The sequence below is a fragment of the Brassica napus genome, chromosome A9 (assembly GCF_020379485.1).
Source record: "Brassica napus cultivar Da-Ae chromosome A9, Da-Ae, whole genome shotgun sequence".
NCBI classification, from domain to species: Eukaryota; Viridiplantae; Streptophyta; class Magnoliopsida; order Brassicales; family Brassicaceae; genus Brassica; species Brassica napus.
The window spans coordinates 29386574-29404758 of NC_063442.1; the positions used below are offsets into that span (position 1 = coordinate 29386574).

At 37.0% G+C, this 18185-nt stretch overlaps 5 protein-coding genes across 6 annotated transcripts; all 5 read left to right on the forward strand.

Moving 5' to 3' along the window:
- The first annotated feature begins 1138 nt into the window (after nt 1-1138).
- LOC106400103 lies at nt 1139-1980 on the forward strand. The gene has a single exon (XM_013840511.3). The coding sequence runs from the start codon at nt 1665-1667 to the stop codon at nt 1833-1835; it is 171 nt and encodes a 56-aa protein (XP_013695965.1). The 5' UTR covers nt 1139-1664; the 3' UTR covers nt 1836-1980.
- Nucleotides 1981-2196: 216 nt separating this feature from the next.
- LOC106364673 (BAHD acyltransferase At5g47980) lies at nt 2197-6348 on the forward strand. Its single transcript, XM_013804200.3, has one exon. The coding sequence runs from the start codon at nt 2827-2829 to the stop codon at nt 4132-4134; it is 1308 nt and encodes a 435-aa protein (XP_013659654.1). The 5' UTR covers nt 2197-2826; the 3' UTR covers nt 4135-6348.
- LOC106367338 (E3 ubiquitin-protein ligase AIRP2-like) lies at nt 6032-7862 on the forward strand. Its single transcript, XM_013807091.3, has 4 exons — nt 6032-6557; nt 6775-6931; nt 7037-7103; nt 7194-7862. Exons 1-4 carry the CDS (start codon nt 6478-6480, stop codon nt 7649-7651), a joined length of 762 nt encoding a protein of 253 aa, XP_013662545.2. The 5' UTR covers nt 6032-6477; the 3' UTR covers nt 7652-7862.
- A 731-nt stretch (nt 7863-8593) lies between these two features.
- LOC106364674 (protein NUCLEAR FUSION DEFECTIVE 2) lies at nt 8594-9725 on the forward strand. The gene is made up of 3 exons (XM_013804201.3): nt 8594-8811; nt 8920-8999; nt 9124-9725. The coding sequence occupies exons 1-3, from the start codon at nt 8737-8739 to the stop codon at nt 9530-9532; spliced, it is 564 nt and encodes a 187-aa protein (XP_013659655.1). The 5' UTR covers nt 8594-8736; the 3' UTR covers nt 9533-9725.
- Nucleotides 9726-10492: 767 nt separating this feature from the next.
- Nucleotides 10493-17300, forward strand: LOC106367339 (trans-Golgi network-localized SYP41-interacting protein 1). Of its 2 annotated transcripts, none has more exons than XM_013807092.3 (8): nt 10493-10836; nt 10923-11036; nt 11134-14364; nt 14673-15507; nt 15606-16246; nt 16452-16599; nt 16721-16802; nt 16889-17300. In XM_013807092.3, exons 1-8 carry the CDS (start codon nt 10732-10734, stop codon nt 16989-16991), a joined length of 5259 nt encoding a protein of 1752 aa, XP_013662546.2. In that variant the 5' UTR covers nt 10493-10731; the 3' UTR covers nt 16992-17300. The 2 variants fall into 2 exon arrangements, with proteins under 2 accessions (XP_013662546.2, XP_013662547.2); XM_013807093.3 differs by having other exon boundaries at nt 15663-16246.
- The last annotated feature ends 885 nt before the right edge of the window (nt 17301-18185 follow it).

Consider the following 18185-nt stretch of genomic DNA (forward strand, 5'->3'; position numbering starts at 1 on the left):
ACTTGTGGATACATCTAATTAAGGTTTTGAAATAATGCTCTAGAAAGACGAACTTCAGTCTAGAATCAAACACATAAGCAATAGTGAGTATGTCACTATAATCCTCCCAATATTTATCAAACTTTAGCTTCATTGAACCCACTATCTCACGAATAAATTCATCTTCAGCCCCATTGCTCTGAGCCGACTTTCAATCTTCCAAACTTGCATAAAATAAAGATTTGAAGTTGCTTCAACTTCCGCAAGATTGCGAATTTCTTCTTTATACATGATGTTCTTAAAAAGTATAAGATGAGTTGAGTTCCATCTAGTTGCTATATCCAAAACCAATCATGTTCTATCTTCCATACACACAGTTTCCATACAACTTTGAAAGAATCTCTCTCTAGACTCACTCACTTTCACGAAAATTGACAGTTATAGCAGATTCAAAATGAGCAAGAAAACAATTGTAATTGATCTATATCTCATCTAACACTAACACATAGCAAACAACAAAAACAAGTAACCCATCAACTTCATATGCATGTGTCTCAAAACCAACATAGCAAACAAGTCAACAATCGACCTATCTTCTCAAATCTCAAACAACGAAAACAAGTCTGCATGTTTCTCAAAATCAACAGAGCAAAAAATAAACAATTAATATATCTGTCTCAGATCTCAAACAACAAAAACAAGTAAACTCATATGCATGTCTCTCAAAATCAACAATCGATCTATCTATCTCAGTTTGAAACCCTAAAATTTTTGATTTTTGGAGAAAAAAAAACTAAGAGATGAATGAATTAACGAACGGACACGACAAACGGAGACGGTTAACTAAAAGATTGCAAAGTGAGTTATTGTCGAGAGAGAACGAGCGAGAAATGAAATGTTCTTTTTCAAATGAAAAAAAAAGATTTTTGAAAACTTAACTTTATGTGATTATTGGGCCGACCACGTCCACAGAGCTTAAACTCACTAAAGCCATGGATTAATTGATCTTCTAATTATTGATTAATTATAGCTTATATAGAAAAATGAGTGTAATTAAAATAAATCCCGTTAAATTTGGATATTGACAACTAATGGTTAGCCCATCCATTTAACAGCTCTGACGGTTGGACTTGTGGTCTTGTGTAAGATATTTACATTGGATTCTCTAATATTATATCTCTGCCTCTTTAGCATTTTAAGTGATGGCTGTCAAATTTGTATACAAATAACTCCTCATGTTACATATCTTCATCTAGTCTTTCCGCGCTGTTAGTTGGCAGTATATTTTGTACCGCTACACTCACCAGTCAGAACCAACGTAAATCAGTATATTATTTGGAAGTGTTAAATAAATATAAAACGGGATCCCAATATAAAACACAAATATTTAGTAATCAAGTTGTAATTCTTGTTAGGGGTTTCTTTGTAATTTTAGCTGAATGTGTACGTGTGTTTCCCTTCAAGTCGAACGAAGGTTACGTACAGTTAAAGGCGAAGGGTTGATTCTTTGTACAACTAAATGGATAACTAAAAACAGAGGGAACCAAAAATAAGATACCAAGAAACTTATGGACATTGTGTCAAATTAACTAATAATGTCTAAAATAAGTAGAATAAAATCTTTCTTTCACCCCATCTTCGTTTCTAAACCTTCACATTCAACAAAATCTTGAAGAGAGAGGAAGATGGATTCGGGACTATCTTGGGCTGATCAATGGGATTACAACTCTGATCCTCCTCCAAATTCATCTAAAGACGACGATAAGAAGAAGAAAAAGAAGGAAGACGCAAGCAAAAGCAGTTTGGGAAAGGCCTTCAAATGGGTGAAAGAACTTCGCAAGAAATCTGATAAGTAATCATATATAGGGTTTATTGTTCTAGTTCATTTGTTTCGTGTGATTAATCCATTAAGCGTTATTTTCTCTTTTACCCATTAATATTCTTCTAATAGCTATTGCCAAATCTTTTTAAAAATTTAAAAGTTATGTTGGTTGTGGATGATTGTGTTGCTTTCGTTCCTTATCAGTTAACATGATGCTTAGATTTACATAAGCAAATCCAAATTTATCCCATAACAATAAAAGTCTCAAAAATCTTAAAAGTGTGATACTAGAGGAATATCAATAAAAATGAAAACAAAATAATCTAAAAATGAGAATGCATCTCTCAAAAAAATTGTGTGAAAAATAAATAAATCAAAATATCAATGGAGATTGAATCACAAGATCTCAAAGCAATTTTGTCAAAAAAAAAGGATCTAAGAAAACAAAATATGAGAAGGGTTACAAGTTTTTGAAAGTCAAGGAAAGATTAAGAGAAAACGAGAAGGTAAAGATGGTAGCTCAAGCCTAAACGAAGACATTGTCGGTCTTTATTGGGTTAGTTATATGGATTAGTTATATTGGGTTAGTTATATGGATTAAATCATCGTTGAGTTTTTTTCCTATGGTTATTCCCCATAATTTATGTACATAATTCGCATAAATTATCCTTATACTTTAGTTTGACGTGCCACCAGCCCTCAACTTCACCAACTTTCTGTAAAGTCATTATCATTCTAACTATAATTTGTTTTGTGTAAGACAAGATAGTTTACTCTTTATTTATAAGATGGACTAATCATATTTTGTCTCCTAATGAGTACGAATCTTGAACTGTTGCCTACCAGGAACTTTTGATGTGATCATCTAATACTACTAAATACAAATAATAATAATATGGCTGGTCTTTTGTGATGGATGAATCTTTCATTAATCTCACCAAGAATCTTCCTTCAACTGATTTTATGAGGGCTGTCTGAGATATAACCAGATAAGTTGAGAAACATTTGTATAATTGTATGTAACAATGGAGAACAAAGTTGAGGTCTTATCAAGAGAAGTAATCAAACCGTCTTCTCCAACTCCAAATGATAAGAGAATTCTCCGTCTCTCTCTTCTTGATACCCTCAGCTCACCCATGTACACAGGTGCACTTCTCTTTTACTCCGCAGACCCGCATAACCTTCTTGGTTCTTCATCAGAAGGAACATCCTTGAAGCTCAAGAAATCTCTGTCTAAAACATTACCAATCTTCTACCCTCTTGCCGGAAGAATCACTGGAAGTTTCATCGAATGTAATGATGAAGGAGCTGTGTTTATAGAAGCTAGGGTGGACCATCTTCTCTCGGAGTTCCTCAAGTGCCCTGTTCCTGAATCATTGGAACCACTCATTCCCGTTGAAGCTTTATCAAGAGAAGCAGTCACATGGCCTGTGTTGCTAATACAGGCCAACTTCTTCAGCTGTGGAGGATTAGTTATCACAATCTGTGTTTCTCATAAGATCACTGATGCAACATCTTTAGCAATGTTCATCAGAGGATGGGCTGAGACAGCAAGAGGTTTAGGGATTACAATGACTCCTAGTTTCACCGCTTCAAAGTTCTTTCCTCTACCTCCCGATGAGCTTTCCTTAAAACCGATGGATAATAAAGTCGAGGTTGAAGAAATGAAATGTGTAACAAAGAGGTTTGTGTTTGATGCCTTAAAGATCAAGAAACTTAGAGACAAAGCTTCAAGCAACATTGTCAAGAATCCAACTCGTGTTGAAGCGGTTACAGCTCTTTTTTGGAGATGTGCAACTAAGGCTTCTAGATTGAGTTCTTCAACAACAAGAACTTCTGTGCTGCTGATACCAGTGAGTATACGGGGGAAGGTGGATTCTTTGCCTGAGAACACAATTGGGAACATGCTTTCCATCATGATACTCAAGAACCAAGAAGGTATGATAGATGGGATTCAAGATGTGGTTAGTGAGTTAAGGAAAACAAAGGAAAACTTCAGCTTAAGTTGCAAGGAAATGTCGTCGTCGAGAGTTCTTGAGTCTTTGGCAGAGATTGGGAAAGTATATGCAAGAGGTAACGAGATGGACTTGTGGATGAGTAATAGCTGGTGTAAACTTGGAATGTATGAGGCTGATTTTGGATGGGGAAAGCCGGTTTGGGTGACCGGAAGAGGCACTTCTAGTTTCAAGAACTTTATGTTGTTGATTGATGCTAAAGATGGAGATGGAATTGAAGCTTGGATCACTCTTATGGATAAGCACATGTCGCTTTTCGAATGCGATGAGGAGCTTCTTGAATCAGCTTCCTTGAATCCCCCTGTTTTGATCTATTAGACTAGAACAAAACTCATTGCATACTTCTTACAAAGGATTTACATGTGTTGATTTATGTTGCTTCTTAGATATATAAAAACATAAGGTTTCAGTCTATCTGTATGTATCTTCTTATAAATGCATACTGTTGGAAGTCCTCAGTGATTACAAGATAGACATGAGATTTCGAACTCAAACTTCTCATGAGTAAACCATACCCAAAAAAATGATCTTATAAAAAAATGATCTTTGATAAAAAAAAAATAAATAAATAAAGAAAAATGATCAAAGGTCCATTGTAGAGTTTTGACCTATTGCAAAAATGATTAAACGTTAAAAAATTGAAGTATAGTTTTTTTTGCAATTTTTGTTTGCGGTGCATGTAGAATTGAATCTCAATGGTATTTTTAACTAAGAAGAGATACATGAGAGATTTGAGACTTACAATTAAATTCTTACCACATAAATTTTACATGGCCTTCAAAATAGAAGAACTCTAGTAGCTCCAATCTTGTTGAAAACCTCGTGCTCAAGTTAAAGGTTTTGTGAGACATCAACCAATTGCTTTTTTGGTGGATATATTTGATATATCTAATCCTGCATGAAGTGATAATCAAATGTTATATATTTTAGCCTTTCGGCGTGAGTGAAGGAATTAAAAAAAAAAACAAAAATTTAAAATATCAATAGTATCTGCGTATGCTATGGAAATGATTTCCCAACATTTAGAATAGAAAAAAAAAACAGAGTTAGAGATGGTTTTAGAAGTACCAATCAACTCCCAACATCATCATTAACATAGGTGGGGGTTGCTGGTGGATGGGGCTGAACAACTTTACCGTGAACATTTGACTATTCCTTAACTCAACTTTAATTATTTGCGACTTATATAACCTGTGGTTTTTAATTTGTATGTTTGTCGTTGATAGATTCCTCCTTCCAAGTCAATGGAACCATTAGGTAGAAACTTGATCAGTTCAATTCTATTTTTGAATTGAAAATTAGGGTATGAATTATTCCAAAACTTCACTTATATGGGCTGTTCATCTACTTTGAATTAATTTGATCACTAAATACGACCAATAACAACTAACCAGAAGAATAGTACTATATATTTAACTGTATATATCATATGTGAAGTTAGGTTATAGTTTACTAACATTATTTTGTATTTGAAATACTGGGAGATAGATTAGTTTGTTACTTGCTTGCCCACGCGAAAAGTAATGATTCAAGAAGTTAAAACTATAGTTTATAAAACCGAAAAACGTGGGGTTTTATTTGAGAATTACGTATCTATATGTTCTCCACACGATCACCGCCACGTTCAGAGGATTACATCTGAATTGATAAATTCAAAGGACTTAATTAATAAGGGGATTATCCACCATACTCAATAGCAAACGTGCAAACTTCTGAAATGTTAAAGAGGATATTATTAATCTTTTTAAGTGCTTGTTACGTTGTACTGTAGTGTCTCGTGAAGTTTGTCCAAGAAAGAAACAAAATATATAAAAAAATCAGAGCACTGGATGAAGGTTTCGTAACTGTTTCTAGAATCCGTTCTTATAAATTTGTTGTAAAGTAACGCATTTGTGGCACAAAAAGGATACCAAATCCTGAAGATATATATCACTCAATATATACTCGTAAAGCTGGAATGATAAAATCAGAAATCAGATGGAACAAACAGAAACAGATAACTAAAACAACAAATTAAAGACTTGGTACATTGATTCCATAATTAACATCATGGAATCGGATATATTGTTGGTTATGAGTTATGACAGGTCACAGATATTGAAATACTTTATAACAAGACCTTGATTAAAAAAATAAATGCCAGTTTGGAAACGAAGACCTACCTGCCAACAGAAAGCATATAATGTTTTTGTAGTAGATAAGGACAAAGAGAAGCTATTTTCCTCTCTCTCTCTACATTATTAAACAACGAACACACACTCATTATCGCATCATATCCATTTTCAAACGTTACAATTTTATGATCTCTTCTGTAACAGAGAAACCAAACTTTAAAAACTTTTCTTTTTGGGAAGGAGAAATAAAAAAAAAGAGATAAGATTCTTATTATTTTTATGCAGTTTGCCTTGGCTTTCACGAAGTCTGTCTCTTTCTCTGGCCGCAAAATTCACCAAAGAGCGAAACGTCGTCTCCCTTTTTCTCACAATCTTTTCTAGAAATTTATAAAGCAGAACCGAAGAGGTACAGACGAGGAGAGAAAAGCAAACATAGTTTGTTGTTTTGCTCATCCTCTGGTTCCAAGGATTGTCTGAACTTTGGATTCCCTCCTCTGTTCTTCTTTTTGTAATAATTTATTTATCGAGAGAGAGAAGGGGTTAAGAGATGTATTATCAGTTGACAAAGTCTTCTTACATGGACTCTTTGAAGATTCTGGAGGCTGACATCGAGCACGCCAATGGACTGTGAGTCATCTTATTCTATCTTGGTTTCGTTTCAATTTTTTGGGGGTTTAGTTTCTGATTTTGTTTTGATTGAGGAATTAAGGAATTGAATTAGCCTAAACCCACTTAGGGCTTCAATTTTCTATCCACGAACTTAAGATTATTGCAGAAACAAAATGGTTGAAAAATTGAAACTTTTGCTTCATATTCTCAAAGAAAGTTTCCAACTTTGATTCAGGGCTGCTGAGATTCCAATGGGGAAGAGCGGTGTGCGACTTCAGATGAAGTTGGTCTGCAGCAATTTGGCTCCTTTCTTTATATTCCTGCTTCAATGGATGGACTTCTCTTGTCTGCTTCCAAGATACTTTGATTTCTTCCACATACTCATCTACAAGGTTCTTACCATTTATATATTAAGTATCTCAATGTTAACAGGGATTGTATCTCTCGTTTCCTTTTAGCTTGTTTTGTTTTATAGTTGTCTTGTTTGTCTTGTACAGGTACGTTCTGATGGGCGTTGGAATCTATCCAGGTACGGAAGGAAAGCTACAATCAGAGAGTTCTACGGTAAAGACCTGAGAGCTCTAATGAATAGATTCTGTGTTTATACTACTGGATTAGTCTTATAGAAGAATGAATGCTTTTGGCTAAGTGCAGGTGTTATATTACCATCACTCGAGCGTCTTCATATCAACTTCTCCGACTTACCAGGCGACAGCTTATGGTATCCCAATCCAAAAGCCATCACCAAGAAGAATTACGACACTGAAGGCAACAGATTCATCATGACCAACAACGTTGACTCAGAAAGAGAAGAGGAATGCGGGATCTGCTTAGAGCCCTGCACCAAAATGGTGTTACCTAACTGTTGTCACGCCATGTGCATCAAATGTTACCGCAACTGGAACACAAAATCTGAGTCATGCCCGTTTTGTAGAGGCAGCATCAAGAGAGTAAACTCGGAGGATCTGTGGGTGCTGACGTGTGATGAAGATGTGGTGGATCCTGAGACGGTCACTAAAGAGGATTTGCTACGGTTCTATCTCCATATCAATAGCCTCCCTAAAGATTATCCGGAAGCTGTATTCTTAGGCTACAACGAGTACTTGATATGAAGATTTGATGGTGAAACACACAACACGGATGGGGTGTACAGAGGGGGAGAAAGATCCCAGACCTTTTAACTAAGTGTATATAAAGAATCTGGTGATCCATGATTTATAATCCTTCGTTTTTAGGTTATGATAATAAAGATGATTGTCATAAGATATATGTGTACCCTTGTTATGATATAAGAAAAGAGAAAGTATGATCTCTGTTTACATATATTCCCCATTTCTTGTCTTGATTTCTTCTTGATAGCACAAACATATGTTTCAAGATGAGCTTAAAAAACTCTCTCTACATGTGTAAAGTAATGAAGTTAAATGTTAATTAACCAAAGATTGTACAAATCTTTTTTTTAACAATGATATATTATGATCTTACAATTATGATACGAGAAAGATTACATAGACGGACCGACAATACTATCTACCTTATGAAGACCTACGTCTAACTGCATCACTTGAACCGTCTTATGAAGATTCACGCCTAATAATTTATTAGCTTTTCTTTTTGCTTTTTGACAATTATTTGTATCTAAACCCAAAAGAAAAGGTCCCCTATTCTTGAAATATAAGAGATTTTTCTAATAAGGATAATAATAAGCTTTTTTTTTTTTAACGCTGATTTATTATGATCTTACAATTATGATATAGGAAATATTACATAGACGATTCGACAACCGACAATACTACCTGCCTTATGAAGACCTACGCCTAACTGCATCACCTGAGCCGTCCTATGAAGATCCACGCCTGGCCAGATTTACTTGCACTATGTTGAAGATTCCTTGCAAGTCTTTCCTCTGTAGTCTGCATAATTGTTTAATAAACCGCTTTTTCCGGGACTTGAAACCTGGATTTCCTGTAATAGAAGCCTTTAAACCTAAACATAGGATAATAATAAGCTTAAGTAGAACAAATTCCACAGATGACAAAAGCTAAACATAAAGCAATAATGTAATCAACCTAATGTTAACTCATAAAAGCAAATTATACATTGATAAATAAATTGTGAAGTCTCTCACGCAGAAGAAGCAAAGATCGGTCTTTTCAACAGTCAGTGAGTGGTGAAAGAAAACAAAAGAGGTTTAACTATGGTGATGGTGACGACTCATCTTCGTTTCACTCTTCTTCTCGCCGTCATCGGGATCTTCTTCTCCTCTTCTCAGGTATTTCCCCTTCCTCCAAAACCCTAAACTATTCTCATCTTTTTCTTTTGGTTACTAAACCGGAAAGACGATCTAATTCGTCTCACTCTTCGGGATCGTATCTTACAGGTTCGCGCAGCCATTGTCAGGATCAAACCATTCTCCTCGCCTTTCGCTACCAATCTTGCAACGCTGCAATCTCAAATTGGGTACATACACTCTTTTCACCATTTGTATTAGATTAGATACTCTCGTGATGATCAAGTTGAATCACTGATCTTTTAAAGTTCAATCTTCTTTTAAAGTTGTGTCCTTTATTTGTTTTGGATGTAGCTACAACTTCACCAACATCAACCTCCTTCGCCGTGCCATGACTCATGCTTCCTTCTCTCGAGAGAACAACAAAGCCCTCAGTATCTTTGGGTTCCATCTCATTGAAACCTCTGTTTCCCTTCAGCTTCTCTCCAAAGATATCGATACCTCCTCCAAAGCCTTGACCCGTTTGATAGCAGAGGTTTCAAATGTGGAATCCTCGTGTGCTCTTGATGGGAACCGGTTGGGTTTGGAGAGGGTTATCAGGGTTTCTCCCAAGACTGATGCGTCCAACTCGGGGATCGTTTGTGGTGGGTTCAGGGCAATCTTTGGAGCTGTTGCTACTGATTCTGGAACGGTTGATGAGGCTATTAAGGTTTTCTGGAAAGTACATGGAGCTGGAGCTGCAAGACTTGTGTCTGTGCTGTAAATTAGTGTATGGTAGTAGTTTGCTTCCGATGGTAAAAGTTCCAAGAGACTCGTCTTTAAGGCTTATATCTGTCTCTCTTTTTTTTTCTCTCGTGTTGTGTGATGAGTCAGTCACTCAGAGTGACCGATGACCAAACATAATAATATTGGTTGATGTTATGGACCAATTGATAAGGTACCACTGATTGTTTCAATTTTCAACTAAAGAGGCTGAGAGTTAGTAGGTTTTGTGTTGAGAAGCTACATGTCATGTCACGTTTACAAAATCTAAATTTTGTTTGTTGTCAGCGTAGAAATTAGCGCAAGTGTGCCACAAAATGTGACATGTGGATCAACAGTTGTAAAGGATCTTATGAACAACAGCGACACATTGAAATGCAAAGTGTTACATGTGCTGGTCAAGTTGCACTAAGCAAAGTCATATGAAACTGGGAATGTCATCATCATTTCATCATTGTAGTAATATTTGTATTTATATACAAATATGTAATTTTGTTAAGATATACTCCTTCCGTTTTATCAAAACTATCTTTTTAATATTTACTCAAATTTAAAAAAAAATTAAAATATATTTATATTTTATTAATTATATTTATTCAACTAACAAATATCTAAGATAATAAAACAATTTATAATATTAAAATTAAACAAAATATAAATTGTATTGAAATTATAAAATAATATTATTTGCATAACAAATTTATGAAACATAAAGAGTGTGGTCTTTGTAATACTATTAAAAGTAACGCTTTTAGTTTAGAAGATTTATTTTCCAAAACTTGTATGATCAATATTCTAATTTTGTCTTACATTAAATACTTGTGATTAACTATGGAATCCTTGAAATTGATACAATATTAAATGTCACATGAATAAAAAGCTTAAACGGAAGCGAAGGTTTGTGATTGGATGAAACACATCACCCACTTCAATGTCACGACATAATTATAGAAACCAAATAAAAAAACAAGTCGTCTAGTGTGTGTATAAACGAATTAAAAAAAAAAAAAAGAAGGATTGGGAGAAAACAAAACGCACCGCGTCGGTCGTGCAGCAACGCTTCTCTCTTTACCTCTCCCTCGCTGATTTACTTCCATCTCTCCGACTCTCTTCGCAGTTTCTCTTTGTATCCTCTCTCTCGTTCACGAATCTCTTCTCTTCTCGCCGTTTCCACATCCCTGGTTAGATCTGTTTAGAGTAATGGAAGAGACCGATGATCTTCCTCAGGATTCGGTTGATTCTGCAGCTGACGGAATCGAGAACGATGACGAGTCAAATGAGCAGCAAGAGCTTGATCCTGACCAGGTTAGATTTTGTAATGTTCCTTCTCCGAATCGTTTAATGTTAAATTTCAGCATCTGAAATTTTGGGTTAAAAAATTGATTTTGCAGGGAACAGCTTTCGTCGACAGTAAGGAAGATATGTTTGTTGATGCTCCCGAAGAGTTGAATTTCGATACTCCTAGCAAGGAAGCTCTCACCACAGACGACGACGATGATGATAATGTAAATAATTCAATGTCTGTTGATTTTTAAGATTTTAATTTGTATTTATTGAAAGGATCTTTGTTTTGATGTTCATTTGATGTTACCTTACATACAGAATGACAAGGAGGATAGGGAGAAGGAACTTGCTGTGTTGCAGGAACAGTTTAACCTCTTGACTGCTGTGAAGAACGTTTCCAAAGGTGACGAAGATGGGAACACCGTGGAGATACTAAGTCGTTTCTCAAAGTTTTTAGAAACTGCTGAGGAAGAGAAGACTCAGCATGAGGATGCACTCAAGGAGCTTCGTGGGATTATCAGTGGCAAGGACGACGAGATTGCTCATCTCACCACCAAAATCTCAGAGCTTTCTGGACATCAGTCAGAGAACGAGGAGCAACTTGTGGCTGCAACTGATAGGGTTTTGGTTTCTCTTAGTAATGTGTTTGGGCAACAAGAGTTGATCCATGGCTCTTCCGTCTCTGAAAAGATTGCTCATCTTGAGAACGGTGTTGCCTTTTTAAGTGCTAAGTACGCGGAGTTTTACTACGGTGCTGATCAATTGAGGAAGTGTTTGTCTAGTGCTGAGGCGGATCTTCGTTTCCAAGAGGATTTTGGTTCAGCTCTCGGTGGTGCTTGTTCTGAGTTACTTGAGCTCAAACAGAAGGAAACATCGCTTTACGATAGACTTAGCCTTCTAGAAGATGAAAATAAGAAACTGGTTGAGCAAGTGAACAGAGATAGAGAGATGATTGAGTCGATGAATGCAGAGTCTGGAAAGTTGAAGGCAGAGCTTGAGCAAGAGAAGACAAGGTTTATTAACACGAAAGAGAAGCTCAGCATGGCTGTCACAAAGGGGAAGGCGTTAGTTCAGAACCGGGATGCTCTGAAGCATCAAATATCTGAGAAAACAACTGAGCTTGAGAATCGGTTGAATGAGTTACAGGAGATGAAGATTTCCCTTGAAACTTCCGAAGTAGTGAAGGGGCAGCTGGAACAATCGTTAGCTGAAAAGTCAGATGAACTCGAGAAGTGCTATACTCAATTGCGTGATCAGTCTGCATCCCTGGAAGCATATGAGCTTGCAAAGAACGAGTTGGAACAGTCTCTGGCTGAGAAAACAAAACAACTTGAAGATTGTTTGATGAAGCTACAAGAAATGTCAACAGCGTTGAATGAATCTGAACTCATCAAAGGTGAGTTAGTAAAATCGGAAGCTTTGGTTGCGTCATTTCAGGAAATGGTGTCCTCAAGGAGCTCTGTCATTGAAAATATTGAAACCATCTTGTCAAACATAGATACACCTGAGGAAGGGCAGTCTCTCGATATCATTGACAAAGTTAGGTCACTTGTAGAAGAGAGGAAAGAGCTGCAAAATGTCTCCCAGGAATACAACAGACTAAAAGATTTGGACTTTTCCATTGACTTACCGGAGGAGCTTTCCCAATCCAGCTTAGAAACTCGCCTAACTTGGCTGAGGGAATCATTTTTCCAGGCAAAGGATGAAGTCAATGCCCTGCAAGACCAAATCGAAAGCTTAAAGATGTCTGTTTCAGCAGAAATGGAGGACAAAAATAACATTAGAAAGGAACTCGATGATCTAACTTTCAGTTTTAAAAGGTTGGAGGAAACTGCAGAGCAAGATTCTTTGGAAAGAGAGGAAATTGTGAGGAGACTTGTGGAAATCTCTGGCTTGATGACAGAAGGAGTCGAACATCATACTTCAGCTATCGATTTGCTTGTTGCTAGATCCTTTGATCAGATAGAAAAGAAAATCAGAGACTCTAGTGACAGTTCTTATGGCAACGAAGAATTGATTGAAAGATTCCAAAGTGCCCTTTATGCTAGTGATCTGGAGTTGTCACTTTGTAAGGAAATGCTAGGAGAAGATATGCTGGCTAGTTTGCAGGTATCCAATCTCTCAAATGAGCTAAAAACCGTATCTCGAGAACTTGCTTCCGTGAGAGAAGAAAAAATTGCTCTGGAGACAGATCTTGAGCGATCAGAGGAGAAATCTGCTTTGCTCAGAGACAAACTTTCCATGGCTATCAAGAAAGGCAAGGGACTTGTCCAAGATAGGGAAAAGTTAAAAACTCAGTTGGATGAGAAAAGCTCTGACATCGAGAAGCTGAAGCTCGAATTGCAGCACGCAACTGGTACGGTTGATAGCTACAAGAGTCAGATAGATATGATATCGAAAGACTTAGAGCGCACAAAAGAGCTAGAGGCTGAGCTTGTTGCTATTGTAGACGAAAGAGATCAGCTTAGGCAATCCTTATCTCTGAATGACACCTTGTTGCAGAAAGTGATGAAATCAGTTGAAACTATGAGTATCCCTGTCGATTTAGCAACCGAGGATTCTTCAGAAAAGGTTGACCGACTTGCTGTGTACTTCAAGGAAGTGCAGCAGGCTAGAGTAGAGGAACAAGAAGAACTGGAAAAAGTAAAAGAAGAAGCCAGTACATTAGCCAGTAAATTAGCAGAAACCCAGACAGCCTTGAAGTTGGTTGAGGATGCCTTGTCTACTGCAGAGGGTAACATCAATCGACTTGCTGAAGAGAATAGCCAACTCCAAGCTGCCAAGGAAAATGTTGAACTTGAGCTACAGAAAGCAGTGGGAGAGGCCTCCTTTCTGTCTAGCGAGCTGGATGAAGCTTGTGCAACCAGGAATACAGTTGAAGCTGCACTCAAGCAGGCTGAAAGAAACATATCTGATATCATTAGTGAAAAGGAAGAGGTTCAAAGCAGTACTGCTACTGCAGAGATGGAGCTGGAGAAGGTGAAAGAAGAAATTTCAGATCAGAATAACAAATTAGCAGAAGCACATAGCACCATAAAATCACTTGAAGATACACTTGCTCAGACAGAAAGCAACATGGATTCGCTGTCCAAACAAATCGAAGATGAAAAACTTCTCACTACAAATTTGAAGACAGAATTAGAGATGCTTGGAAATGAAGTAGAGTTAGAGCGTAGCAAGATGGCCGATGCTTCCTTGACAATAGGATCCCTCGAAGAGGCATTAATGAAGACGGAGAATAGTCTTTCTGTCCTACAAGGAGAAATGGTAAAAGCTGAAGTCGAGATATCAACTCTCAGTAGTAAACTTAATGTATGCATGGAAGAGTTAGCTGGATCAAGTGGAAACACAGAGAGCAAGTCTTTGGACATTATTACTCATCTTGATAATCTTCAGATGCTACTGAAGGATGGAGGGCTAATTTCCAGGGTGAATGAATTCCTTGAAAAGAAATTCAGGAGCCTTAAAGACATAGATGCCATTGCTAGAGATATCATAAGAAATGTTGGTGAGAAGAAATTGGCAGGGGAAATGGACAACGTTGCAGAGGTAAAGTTTACCGTTTCCCTTCATCATTCCTTACATTTTTATTGGTTTTAAACATTCCTTATCCTATAGGGATCCCCAGTTTGTTGTTTGCCAAGGATACACACATCTAGTTAGAATATATTATGTGTTGAAGTTGAAATAACCAGAGATAAGTATAATGAATACTGTTCTGTCAATATTTTTTCAGTAGTACATACTTCTATCCAATATGTGGGAGTTAAGCAATATTGATGAACCAGACTTTATGCATCTTTTCTTGGCGATTTTTTATAATACGACTGTTCTCTTGACGCTTTTTATATTTCCAGGAGGATTCGACTGTGGTGAAATCCTTTTTAAGTGGTCTTGATGACTCAGTGGATATCGAGCTGGAGAATAATAAAGGGGATGTAGCTGATGATGAAGACGAAATTTCTTCATCTCTTAGGAGGATCGCAGAGGGGGTCAAGCTCAGAAACAAAAATTTTGAGAAAAACTTTGGGGTTTTCTCAACTTCCATTGATACACTCACTGCGGCATTAATGGAAAACATGACAGCATCTAGGGATGATGTGATGAAAGTCATGAGTCATAATGAGTCTCTGAAAGAACAGGTGAGGATTGCAGAAGATATTGTTCGCGAACAGGAAAACACTATATCTGCATTACAAAAAGATTTGTCATCTTTGATGTCTGTATGTGGAGAGGCTACCAGCAAACTGCAATCGGAAGTGAAAAATGACCTCCTAGAGGTTGTTCAGTTCCAAGAAAGTCATAACGGCAGTGGAACTGAATTAACTGAACACCCACAGGAGAATCATGGAAGTGAATGCGCTCGGTCAGTAAAAGAATTATCTTCTGCTACAAAGAAAGCATGTACCACTCTTAAGCTCTTTGAGACAACAAGTACTGCAGCTGCTGTTGTGATACGAGACATGGAGAACAGACTAAAAGAAACATCTGCCGCTCTAGAAAAGGTTGTGGTAGAAAGAGATCTAAACCAAACTAAGGTTTCCAGTTCCGAGGCCAAGGTGGAATCTACGGAAGCGCTTTGCCAAGATTTGAAACTTCAGCTGGAAATTTACAAAGCCGAAGAAGAGAAATGGCATGAAAAAGAGGTGGAACTTTCTACGTTATACGATAAACTGTTGGTGCAAGAGCAAGGTAATTTTTTTTTCTCTTCTCGTCCTTCAGTTCTATAAATCTTCTTAAACATGTTTACCACTTACTGACATGTCACGTACTGTTTCTTCCGATTCCAGAATCTAAGGAGAAATTAATTCCAGCTTCTGATATGCGTGCCCTTTTTGACAAGATAGGTGGTATTGATATGCCGTCAGTAGATCAGGTCAATGGATTAGAACCTCAGAGTCCATATGATGTAAAGAAGCTACACGCAATTGTTGATAGTGTTAGTGAGATGCAGCATCAGATAGACCTTTTATCATATGGACAAAACGAGCTCAATTCCACCTTGGCAGAAAAGGATCTTGAAATTCAAGGTTTGAAGGAGGCAGCTGAAGCAAAGAGTACCACAGAGCTAGAGTTAGTGAAGACAAAGAACGAGTTGTCCAAGCTAATATCTGGCTTGGAGAAACTGCTGGGTATATTGGCGGGCAATGATCCTGTCGTAGACTCAGACTTCTCTGAGTCATGGACAGTTTTACAAGCACTAGAGAGAAAAGTAGCTTCCCTCCTCCTAGAGTCAGAGAGTTCAAAATCAAGGGCCCAAGAACTTGGTCTGAAATTAGTCAGCAGCGAAAAGCTTGTGGAGAAATTATCACTAAAGGTCAAAGAACTTGATGATAAACTTCAAAGCAAAGCCATTCAGCCCGATGTCGTTCTTGAAAGGAGCATCTTCGAAGCACCTTCTACCTCAGAGATATCTGAGATTGAGGACAAGGTAAAATTTTATCTTGTGCTATTTCAGCTTATTATTGACCCTTGTGGATGCCATCGATGGCATAATTGTCCTGGTATTTTCTTACTCTTATATTCAGTCAAGTTATGGCCTTAAAGTATAAAATGTAGCCTGCTATTTTGCTTATTTCATAAGAAATGAGTTAGCTTCGATCTTCACATATGGACTGAAAACGTTTTGTGGTCAGGGAGCACTGGTGAAAAAATCAATATCACCTGTGCCTACAGCAGCGCAAGTGAGGACGGTGAGGAAAGGATCGGCGGATCATCTTTCAATCAACATAGATTCGGAGTCCGAGCATCTGATGAACCACAACGAAACAGATGAAGATAAAGGTCAGAACTGAGGCTTCCACATATCATAGCTATCTATCTCGTTTATTTTTTCCCAAGTATTGCTTGCGCCTTTAAGCTCACTGTCACTCATCTTAAACGCAATCTATTTTTTCTTTGACAGGACATGTTTTCAAGTCTCTCAGCATGTCGGGTCTGATTCCAACGCAAGGAAAGATGATAGCAGATCGGGTCGATGGAATATGGTAAACAACTCAAGTCATATCAAACTGATCTGAAAGGGCTCCTGAGTTGTTGTTCGTCTTATTGAGTTTTGATTTGTGCAATGCAGGGTCTCAGGTGGAAGAGTATTAATGAGCCGTCCTCAAGCAAGGCTTGGCGTTATAGTATATAGTCTCTTATTGCATCTGTGGCTCCTAGCTTCCATCTTGTAACAAGACAGACAGGTGATTGATATCTCTTAGGCCTCTCGCATGAAACTACATACAACAGAAACACACAAATTGCTCTTTCTCTGTCTCTCTTTTCCATATTCGTCCCCCATTCTTTGTCGACCCGTAAGAAGAGAATGATAGGTGTCGTATTGTTTATATACTCTTGAATAATGTCTCGATTATCCGCGAGCTTTTTTCATCTGTCCTAGAATGTTTGTTAGGACTCGGTACGTTATTACAGGTGGTTGTTTGTCTTAGACATTTGTTGTCCTATGACGTAATAGAAAAGTTTTGCATCTGCAACGACTAGTTTTGAATGACTATATTTTTTATGTTTTATGATAGGCGTATGATCTCTTTTTTTTAACAACTGATAGGCATATGATCTATCTACCAAAACCAAACAATTTATCTTTGATAGAGGGGAGAAGAAACGGAGACTTCAAGGCTCTCATACCTTTTACATACTCATTAATTGTTTTCACTATTCCCAAAAAAGGTTGAGGTTTGCAATCGACGTATTTATGGTTTGTCTCTAACCAGAACCGATAAATAAATTAACTTTATCTAACCAGAAAAGTTTGTCCACTCGAATTAATTGGACGAACTAGCTTTTGGACAGAATGAGAAAAATTAGGTGAACACTATAATAATGTGATTAATGTCTAAGGGCATTTCCAACCCTACTCTATTTTCAACTCCAAACATCATTATGGAGTAAAATCTTCTCCAATCCCACTCCATTTTGGAGTTGAATTTTTTTTATTTATAAAATGGTCATTTCAATCTTTAATGTTTTTATTTCTTACTTAAATAATATTTAAAATGATACATTAACATGAAAATAGTATATTCCACAAAGGATTATTTAATAATTTTAAATAAATAATGAAAATAACAGAAAAAATAAATAATAAAAATAAAAATAACATAAAATAAGTAATTTAATAATCTGGAAAATCCGTTCCGGATCCGCTAAGGTCGGTGAAATATTGCCCAAACGGAGAAGTCTAAGAAAGAGCTTGTTGATCTTGTGATTCAACATTTCGCTTTGATATTATTTGTATTTGTTGAGTTTGAATATACGCACGAACATTTGGATCTTGTATGGATGAGCGTGAACTCGATGCACCAATTGAACTTGGAAGAGAAGCTCCACATCCGAGTATCGATATTGCAGAAGATGAAAATGTC